This window comes from Desmodus rotundus, chromosome X (genome assembly GCF_022682495.2).
Source record: "Desmodus rotundus isolate HL8 chromosome X, HLdesRot8A.1, whole genome shotgun sequence".
NCBI classification, from domain to species: domain Eukaryota; kingdom Metazoa; phylum Chordata; class Mammalia; order Chiroptera; family Phyllostomidae; genus Desmodus; species Desmodus rotundus.
The window spans coordinates 64,788,467-64,799,226 of NC_071400.1; the positions used below are offsets into that span (position 1 = coordinate 64,788,467).

At 42.3% G+C, this 10,760-nt stretch overlaps 1 protein-coding gene across 2 annotated transcripts; it reads right to left on the reverse strand.

The window, feature by feature from the left end:
- Positions 1-1,883: 1,883 nt before the first annotated feature.
- LOC128779120 (diphosphoinositol polyphosphate phosphohydrolase 3-beta) lies at positions 1,884-7,192 on the reverse strand. 2 transcript variants are annotated; one of them, XM_053917365.1, is made up of 2 exons: positions 6,557-7,192; positions 1,884-2,946 (listed from the first exon to the last, which is right to left on the reverse strand). In XM_053917365.1, coding segments are annotated over exons 1-2 (495 nt in total). In that variant the 5' UTR covers positions 7,051-7,192; the 3' UTR covers positions 1,884-2,945. The 2 variants fall into 2 exon arrangements, with proteins under 2 accessions (XP_053773340.1, XP_053773341.1); XM_053917366.1 differs by lacking the exon at positions 1,884-2,946 and having other exon boundaries at positions 6,556-7,192.
- Positions 7,193-10,760: the final 3,568 nt, after the last annotated feature.

Below are 10,760 nucleotides of genomic sequence, written 5' to 3' on the forward strand. Positions count from 1 at the left end.
CCATAAAATAAAATAATATAATTAGCATACTTGTATTTATTCAACAGTTCTTAAACTGAGTAAATACCATATCTTTCAGTCATTTATATTTGGGAAGCCTTCAGTGAATTTTCAATTGCAGCTGTGGTACTAGTTTAGCACCTGAGAAAATACCTTACAGTACTTTATGAAGCTAAGAAGTTAGGAATAATTGGTATTGGAAGATATTGAAAAAATTGTAAACACAAAGTATACACACATTATTCTTCCTAATAAAGAGAAATCTGAGTACAGACCACAGTCTTACGGTGTCTCACTTTTCACACTTTCCAGTACACAAACATCTGGTAAAATAATGTCAGCATATTTTTGACAAGTAGGAGTTATGACAATTATTTATATGATATGTGAGTACCTATGAGGTATCATGTTGCAAGCTCCATGCTAGCCTGGGTCCCCATGCCATGGAACTTCAGAGTCCAGATGGTAGAGACATTCAGGCTAGTAAGTATAATATAACTTTCATAAGAACTATGAAATAAAGCAGTGGAGCACCTGGGAACACACGAGTATACCGTACCCTTGAAGAACGAGAAGGGCTTCTCAGAAGCAGTGTTGTTTACAAAGGTAGGGGCTATGACTATCCCCATTTTACAGAAAAGAAAATTGAAGATTAGAGAAGTAACTTGGCAGAGGTCACACAGCTATTAGATGGTCAACCCTGTTTTGAGCCATGGCTTGTTGGACTCCAAACCACTATTTAACTTACAGTCACCACCTACAGTTCTGTTCACCTGGCTTTGTTTGCTTCCAAAATTAAAAAAAATCTGCTAAACTTATTATAAACTCAGATTAAAAAACAACTTGTAGGAAAAATATTAATGGATTTTTTTTTCTGGATTTTTTCTGTTCCTTGTAATACAGGAACCTTGGAAGTGAAAGCTCTGCCCAGCTGTGGGGAGTAAAGGGCTCTGAGGCTAACCTTTCAATTGTCCCTTTCCCAGGAAGCAGTTGTTTCTGGGGAACAGCTTGGTCTTGGGATTGGGACACACTTTGAAAGCAGGAGTGGAAGGGGCAGCTTCAGTTTCATAGCCTTTCATACTTATGAAGATGTTCATCTTCCCTGGGTCTTCCAATGTTATTCTTTGGGCCTGCTCCTTCACGAAAAATGTCAGGGCAGCCCCCATGTCTGTTGATTTCAGCACAGCTTCATTGACTCTGACCTAGTAGGTTTTAGCCTTTACAGAATTCTAAGCACAGTCCAAAATTGGAGGAATATCTGCAGTATGAAACACAAAATGTTTCAGTGCAGTCAGGAATGTTGACTACTTACTTTCCTATTTCACCTACCTTCAAATATAACTTCAAAGTTAAATGAATGTGCAACTAACAAGTCTGCAGCCACTATTCCCCTAAAAAGCTATTAAAAATGGCATTTTGTAGATTTTTATAAAATTCCATAACTTGTTCCCCACAGACTCCACTTCTTTTTCACATTGATATGAACTGAACTATAAGTGTCAAAAATCCTGCTTAACAGAACAGGAGAATCGATTCCCATTTTCTAATAGATAAAAATAAGAATTTAACTCTTCCTATTTCAATGAGCCAAATTGAGGAAAGAAAACCTCCTCACTGGTCTGTAGCAAGGGAAACAATAGCCACTCCAGGGTATGCTGCCCCTCTCTTTTTCTACATTTGACGTTGGCCCAGAAGTGGCACCCCAGAGCCAACATTTTCTAAAAGATCTAAAAATGTTCCTCTTCTTTTTTATCTACACCTTATATATATTAGCTTTAATAAGAGGGCTGATAACTTTTTTAATTAACTTTTTATTATGGAAAATATCAAACATACAAAAGTAGAGAGAAACATATAATGAACCATCATTCAACCATCACCCAGTTTCAACAATTATCAAGACCAATTTGTTTTATCAATATCTGCAATGCATTTAACATCCAGACTTATTATTTTGAAGCAAATTCCAGACATCATTTCAACTGTAAATGTTTGAGAATGTATCTCTAAAAGATGATAAATGTTTTTAATGTAACTATAATACCATGATTCCAACTGATATCAAATATCAAGCCAATTTTCAAATTATCTGGATTGTCTTATAAATGTATTTTATAGTTTGGTCAAATCGGTGTCTAAAAAAATCCAAGTTACAACTGGTTCATATGTCTCTTAAGTCTCTTTTAATGTATAGGTTCATTCTCCCATTTCTTTCTTTCATCCAGGCCATTCACTTACTGAAGAAACTGGGTCATCTGTCCTGTAGAGTTTTCTGCAGTCTGGATTCTGCTGATATATCTCTCTGGTATATGTTTCTCTGTTCCCTGTATTTTCTATAGACTACGAATTACGTCTAGAGGCATGGTCAGATTTAAGACCAAAATTTTGGCAAATATATTTCATAGGTGGTGTAGTGTACTACCATCAGGAGGCACATAATGTCTCAGATGACATAGACATATGAGTAAGAATTTTTGCTAATATCTCACAGATGCCTTGAAACACTTGACACCTGATATACAAAAGCCACATGTATGTTAGATGTTACATAAAAGGCATTTATTGTACTAACTGGATTAGAAATTCAATGCTTTATCACTCAGTGCAGCTACAAAATATTAGTTAGACAAATTTCCAGTGATATCTACCATATTTCAAGTGATGCCTTATATACTACATATATAAAAAGACTAAGGAAACAAGGTCCTTTCACTCAAGGTCATATAACAGACACATAATCATAGAAGCACAAAAAAGGCCATAAGTGCCAAAGTAGAAGTCTGTAGATACAGTGGTAGTGCAACAACTTGGAGAATTGTCATTGTAAGAAACAGGAAAGAAGTGTCCAAAAGCATAGGATGAGCTGTGTTCTTGACAGTATGAAAGAGCTCAACCGTGCTTCACAATTCCATTCATCATTGGCCTCATATACTTGATTCTTTCAATCTGAAAAAAAAAAAGGCTCATTAATAGTTTTATTGGTTCATCAATTTTGATAGTTGGCAAATAGGGTCTACTATGGTTCATTAGTCACTTTTTATTGGAAAAGCCTTCAGAGAATTATCCAATGCAGTTCCGCTGTGAGGCCAGATGAAAGCCTGAGGGAGTAACAGATTGTCCCAGCTACCAAATGAAGCTAAGAAATCAAGATTTCACTAGTAGACATTTCTAATCTCTGGATCAGTGACAAATGTCTCCTAATTTTATCACTGTTCTAGCCTATGAGGATATGGGCAGGAATCAGGCTGGGTCCTATTCCTCAAAAACTTCACAGTCTAACAGACCAATAGGCATTCAGAAAGATGGTCACAATACTAGAATGATGCTGAAAATACTTCCTGTTTTGCTTGGTGCTTCTACAAAAGGAACCCTGGAAAAGAAAACTCTGGCCAGCTGTTAGTATGGTAGTCTCTAAAGCCACATTTTCATTTCCCTTTTCCCAATAAACAACTATTGATGAAGGAGTTGCTCTTTCTTACAATTGGATTCCACTGTACAGGAAATGAGAGGAGCAGCTTCAGCTTCAGAGCCCTTTAAAGCATCTGTCCCACAAGGTCCCTCTAATGTTGCTGTTATTATACTTCATGAGCTGCCTGTTCCTGCTCTTACACACATCCCCCAATATTTATTAGATGTTTCTAAATATAAAATTGTTGAAATCTTTACAAATCTTCTATTAAATGAAAATTTACTCCAACATGTCTTCTTAAAACTTATTTTAAAGATAAGAGGAGGCACTTGTACAGTTGGGAAAACTACCCTTATAAAAACATGCTGACAACAAATTTCTACCTCATGTCTGAAATTGTTAATTATCTTTGATCAATGCACTGTTTTCTGGAAAGGGTATAAGCTGAAAGATTCACCTGTACATTTTTAGTACAATCACCACATAAGTAATGCGTGGGTGCTATGTAATGACTCTGTAAGCAGAAAATCCCAACTGTGTATTAAACTTTTGGAAGGTGGATGTTATAGATGCCATTCCATTTGTTAGCCTTTGTGTCAACTGGTTTAGTCTGAATTTTTTTGATTTCTCTTTCAAAATAAAAGGCTTTTTTCATTTAATATTTTTAGACTAAACTCTAGAAGCATATATATTAGAAACTGCCTGTGAGTTTGAAAACATAACTTACAGTATGATAATTGTAAGGTATTCTGTTGAAATTTAGAAATGAAAGCCTTGGAAGTTTTACAAATTGCACATTTGAAGATATTTGTGCAGTCCAAATATTTCTGAATAAAATACAACAAATACTTACAGGCTAACAACTCTTTAAGACTGATTGACATCAACTTTCACATTTGTCAGATACATATCATAGAAGTCAAAACACAAAATTGTGCATTACTATCTCTAAGAATGCCATGCACAAATTAAACCTCCCAGATATTTTGTGGCAGCATTTTAGATGATGTTTTATGTAGGGAACAGTCGCAAAGCAATAATTCATTTTCTGTGCAGTTAGTGTATATGTACTTTGAAAAATCTCAGGTTACTGAGAATATCTACTAGTCGACTTGGATTGTTGGAATAGAAAAGGTTAAGTCTTAGAAAGCTTTTTAAAAAATAAGATTTTTTTGTAAAAAGGAACGGATAATTTTTGAAAAACATTTGATAAGTCTGCATAATTTAGAATATGAAATTTATAATTGACTTTTCAAAGCTACTCATTTTTATACAACTCACTCCTTTGAAAACATTTATTGTTAACTACAATATATACTTTATTTAGATATTTATATATGGCAAAGATTCTATTTTAAAAACAAATTAAAAATATTCAGTTCTACCAGGGAGTCACAGGTCAATCTGTATTATGAAACAAAAATCAGGAAAGAAGTGATACTAGTTTTGCAAAAGGGGGATGGGCCATCTGAGACCAAAAAAAAATCCTGAATTCCATGTTCTGAATTCTAGCCTTTTGGAAATAATTCAGGCTTCTTCCCACCCATCAGAGAGTTTGAGGTCGCCTGGCCACACAGCCACCCAAAGAAAGAGGCAGGCACAGCACACTGTGGGGACCACGACACACACGGGGGAGTGTCTTAACCCAGGCGGTCAGGAAAGGCTGCTCATAGAAGCTTATGAAGTACCTATTTTTATTATTTTAATTTTATATTTAAAAGACTGAACATCAGACAGATAACTTGGCTGAAGAAACATAGTGAGCTAGACCTGGAAGCAGTTTTCAACCCCAGTTTGTCTGACTTCAAAGCCCCAATATAGTTTCTATCACACCAAACTCTATCATGAAAAAGTCCTTTTACTTCACTTTTCCACGTTTCAATGTGCTGTTTGCCTGTGAACATTTAAAATCTGCTAACTATGGTATTAACAGTTTATCGGGAGACCTGCCTGGGGAATAAACATAGTTCCAGAACAGACTTAAGTATTTTAGATGGGAGGCCTGATGACCAGCAAGTACCGAGGCAAATTAAATGAAAGATTGTCACGCAAGAAAAAAATCTTTAAGAGAGAATGTTCACGTGTCCTAACACTTTGAAAGTCCGTAACAGCTGAACATCCAGGTACCTCACTCAACTGGGATGTCGTGATCGCTATAGAGATCCCATTCTTGTGGTTACAGGTTGTCAGGAAGTTTATCTGGAACGTTGCTAAATTCAAATACATGAAATAACTTTCTTTCCAAAACTAGTTTTCGTTGAGAAAAGCATGCATGGTTGCTCTAAGGGTATTCAGAAAGGGGCAATGGGTGTTGGAAGTCGAGCATGCTACATCACACTCTATGAATAGTTTTCCTGATAAGATTTATGGATGTGCTTGTCTAACAACACCTTCCTGAGAAATGGCTACTCCAGAAAGCAATACCGTGTGAAACTACATGTGGGCTACATGGGGAATGGCCATTTCAAGCAAGCAGTCAAAACTTAGCAGTGTGAACCATTTTTGCGAATCAAATTATGTACAAATGAATAAAGAAATTTCTGAAAAGGGCAAATTAGACCACATTTCTAAAGATAAAAGTATTGTCGAGCACAGCAAGAGCCCAATTTCTTACATCGTTTTTTAAAATTCAAAACTGATCATTTAAATCGATTCACACCACAAGAATGGCTTGCTGACAAGGGCCAATACTGTGAGTGAGGAAACAACTTAAGAAAAAAATGAGTGACAGATGTCAGACAGCCGAGGTGATGGGATTTTAAATGCCTTCGCTACAAAACCACAAGACTCGTACCAAAACTGCGAATGCGCACACGCACGAGCACACACAAGCAAAACACACCCCCCACGGGCTGGGAGAGCAGTGAAGGCACCGTTAAAGAAAACCCATGTGGTTTAGGCATTCTGAACTATGTTAGACAGCGCTACCAAGAAGCGATTCTCGAAGCATCTGAAAAACGTGCAAATTGTCCGAAAACAGTGCCTGGCAACTGAGACAGTTTGCAAGCGTGATTCAGAGGTCTGCCAAGGAAACAAAAGGAGCCCCCCCTCCCCCGGGAAGCCCGCACAGGACACTGGAGGCGCGCGGACACTAGGTGTTCTAGGACAGGCGGGAAGCAGAGGGGTCTGTGCAGGAGCGGTACATACTAGGGGTCGCTCCCGGGCACGGACGGGGCCACGGAGTTTCCATTGGTGGGGGAACCGCCCTGCTTTAGTTTCTCCAGGTATTCGGCATGCACGGGCTTGTGGCACCGGAGGACCTTGATGGCATCTTCGACTTTGAACCACTCTCGCTTCCTCCCAATGCTCACCGAATCTTCCCAATCCTCCAGAATCTCAGTGACGGTCAGGACATACACGTAGGTCCTGTGCTTGCGATCTTGGTTCTGCTCGAAGACGCCCAGCAGCCGGCCTAACTTCCCCTTGACTCCCGCCTCCTCGTACACCTCTCGGACGGCCGCGCCGCTCGGCTCTTCCTCGGGCTCCATGCCGCCGCCCGGCACGATCCAGCGGTCCGGGTACCGGCTGCTACTCACGAGCAGCACCTCGTCCTCGCGCTCGCTTCGGAAGCACAGGCACGCCGCCCGCTTCTTGAAGCCGTCCGGGTCGTAGGTGCGCGTCTGGTTCGGCTTGCACTTCATCCTCCCAGGCCGCCTGCTCGCGCGCTTGCCGCCGCTCGGGTCGCCGCCGCTGCCGGACGAGGTGCTGCGGAGAGAAAGGGCCGCTGCGAGGGGCGGGGAGAGAGAGACGCCTCAGCCCGCGAGCCCCGAGCTTAAGACCAGATGAGGCGGGGGCGGGGGCGGGAACGTCAAAGACGTCAGTCAGTCCGCCCCTCGGCGGCCGGGGTCCCGAGCTCCGAAGTCAGCGTGGAGGAGGCGCGGTGCCCGCCGCCGCCGCCGCCGCCGCCGCCGCCGCCGCCGCCTGGGTCCGCCGCTCTGTATGCAGCCCCCGCGCCTGTCGCCCCCTCCTCAGGCGCCCCGGAGGTGTAGTGGGAGGTGAGGTGCCTTCGCGTGCGCGTGCGCGTCCCTTTCCACGTGCGCGTCCCCGCCGGAGGGCGAGGGGCGGGGGCGGGGGTCTCGCGGCTCCCGCAAGCGCGGCGCCTGGGGCCCACTGCGCAGGCGCCCGGCACATCACGGGCTGAGGATCTCCTTCACGCAAAGTTAAATTCGCCGCATTGTGACTTGGGTCAGCACTGTCTCCACGTGTGCCTAGGCGCTAAACGTGGCTGTGGCGTCACGGGACGTTTCCCCTCACTGCCCACCGGGTTCACGAAACACACAGGCTCGCATTCTCCACACAGCAGGGTCAAGTGCATCTTCATCATCGCCCATAATTAATGGTACCGGCCTGTTTATTCCAAGGCTGCGTTTGTCAAAATGATCCTGGGTGTTATTGGCTCAAAGTCTTACCGAATCTCCGCTGAGGCATATCGGGAGATTGGATTTCTTCAACAGATTCTTCACCTTGCCGGGCATCTTGGTACAGCCCGTAACTTAACACTTTTCTTCACCCCCTATTGACATCTTACCTCCCCTTGTTTCTCAGTTTCTTCATCTGTAAGCCCCTCGCCTACTTGCATTTGAGTCATATTCACCCAACAGCTGGAGAACTAACTACCCAAAGTAGTGTTTTACAAAATCCCAAGAATCTCCATCCTCCAACACACTGCACACAATCCACCCTTCTGTCTCTCTCACTGGTGAGTACTGTTTGGGGTTTTGGAAAACATGCCTATGGAAATCCCTTCCTATTCTACATTTTGATATTTAGGAGCCTCCTGGCGTGGCACTGCAGCAAGGCCGCTTGGTGCCTTGGCACCTCTCTGGGCATCCTGATCCCTAGGCCAAGCAGTCCCACCCCGCCCCCAGCCAAAGCTTCTACAACCTAAAGTTTTCTCTCTCCTTTTCCAGTTTTATATTGTGTTTCTGCTCTAACAGTAGTAGTAGCCTCATGGGAAAGATCTTTGCTGTCCCAAAACTTTTGCCATATTGCAACTTAGGTATCTTTGTCCCTCTCTTACCAACAGACACTCCGCTGGCATTGGGCAAGCAGGATCACCAAAACTTAGCCCTCCAATGAAATGATTCCTTCAAGTGGAAATCCACTGAGATGTAAGTGGAAAAGAGTCATGAAACATAGAGTCCAATTTTTAAATAACAAGTTGCTTCAGCTTCCCAGGGTCTGTTCCACCTCATTGATACCCAGAATAGCTCATAAAAATGATCCTGTCCTCAGCAGCGACAGGCATCTGCAATATCTAGAGCATAATGTGATAAAAGTGTATGGGTGGTATGTGAAGAAAATGATTAAATGGAGACATAAAGAGAGTGACTTCAGCCACTAAAGACAGTACTGCTACTGACCTTATTTTAGTGATGGCCAGGTGATCAAGAGCATACGAAGGAAGGAAACACCCCATGATTAAAAACCAATGAGGAAAATAGATTTTAGCAGGCTGTATTTCTGTGTGCCCATGCTAACAAATACACAAGTGCTGCTAAACCACTAGAAAAAAGTCAATTACAATCAGGATCTAGGCAAATATACCTATTATCACCAATATCATTAAACATCATTTCAGGTGTCCTTTCCAGTATAATGAGATTGTAAAGAGGAAAAAGTCTATCATTTTGGTAAAGAAAACAAAATTGTCATTACTTGCAGATGGTATGGATATGTTCTTGGGAAACAGCTAAGAAACGGTGTAAACGTAAAGTTCCCTTACATCGTAGAATGAAATAGTAATATCTAAAATACCGAGAGCTTTCATGTGTGCCAACAATAGTCATGTGTAAAATTGGAGAGGGGAAATGACATTTGCAGTAGCAATATCAACCACCCCAAAATAAGTTGTACCAAGGGGGCCCACAAATATGGTTAGAACACTAGCGTAGAGAATGATAAACTTGTACTCAGCTTTGAACGATGATTTGAATAAAGCAGAAGGAACTCTAGCTAAGGCGGGAGGTTAGGCTGATGTCTGGGCAGAGGAGTGTCCCACCCAAGCCCCAGCCACATCACAAGTCTACTTCACAATTACAGGGTACTATCTCCCTGTCTCACCAGAGGGGCCATTGTCTAGTTTATTCCATGACTTCTACATCAGATTATGGCTATGCAATACGCCTCTGCTGGAGCCATGTTTATCAGAGGAGAGAGGAATAGGGACATTCTAACATGGAAAGGGGTATGGGCTGGATTCATTCTGGCAAAGACATACATAGCATGTTACTGAATAAAGGGATCCACAACTTGTAGGTTTAGTACAATGTCAAGAAAAATTTGAAATTAGTTATTTTACCCCCAGAATTACATCCAATAATTTTATCATTCACCTATTAGGATAATAGGGCAAGATAGTTAAAAATCATTTTTAAAAGATTTTATTGATATATTTTTAGAGAGAGGGGAAGGGAGGGAGACAGAGAGGGAGAGAAACATCAATATGTGGTTGTCTCTCGCACACCCCCCACCAGGGACCTGGCCTGCAACCCAGGCATGTGCCCTGACTAGGAATTGAATCAGCGACCCTTTGCTTGTAGTCTGGCAGTCAATCCACTGAGCCACACCAGCCAGGGCGTTTATGACTATTTCTAAAGAAAGGTCAAAATCCTTCTTGAGGGACTGGCTTTCCCCCACCTGTTTTGTCCACAGTTAAGTATTTTCCAGTCACGAACAAGGTCATTTGATGAAACACTGTAATAGCAGCCCGTTACAGTAACAACTGCAGTTTGCACATGCCTGCTGGTATCTCCTCCCACATTGTCCTTGGCATTGGAGATGGAACTTCCTTTGTCCAGTGGGACGATAGCAAGTGTGAAGCAAGCAAAGAATTGAGAAGTGCTTGCGCACTGCAGTTTGCCCTCTCTTGCTCCTCTTCAAGCAAGATGACAACAATATGAAGAAGCCTGGCCTAGGTGGATGATGAAGACCCATGGCTCATGCGTGCCCTTCACCCCAGCTGACAGTGAACCAAATGCCAGAAATGTGGGTGAGACCATCCTAGATCATGAGCCACCCCCAGCAGAGCCCCCTAGCTGACAGGGCACTGACCACAGAAGCCTACCTAAGCCTACTGAGAACAGCAGAAGGACCACTCAGGCGAGCCCAGCTGAAATTGTTGAGCTGCAAAATGGTGAGGGCAAGAATTGGTTGCTCTTTAAAGTCACTAAGTTGGGGTGGTTTGTGATGCATCAAAAGCTAGCTGACACAACCATGAGCTACCATCCATCAATATCCAAGTAGAAATAAGGAGAGAAAAGATTTTTCACAGTAGAAGTCTCACTGCTTGAAGAGGTTGACATTGAATTTTCCCTGGAGTCAGAAGGAAAGGGATGAGGTTAAGACAGGT

What these genes read in the sequence shown, in the direction of transcription:
- LOC128779120 (XM_053917365.1), bottom strand. Translation starts at nt 7,050, where the DNA reads ATGAAGTGCAAGCCGAACCAGACGCGCACCTACGACCCGGACGGCTTC.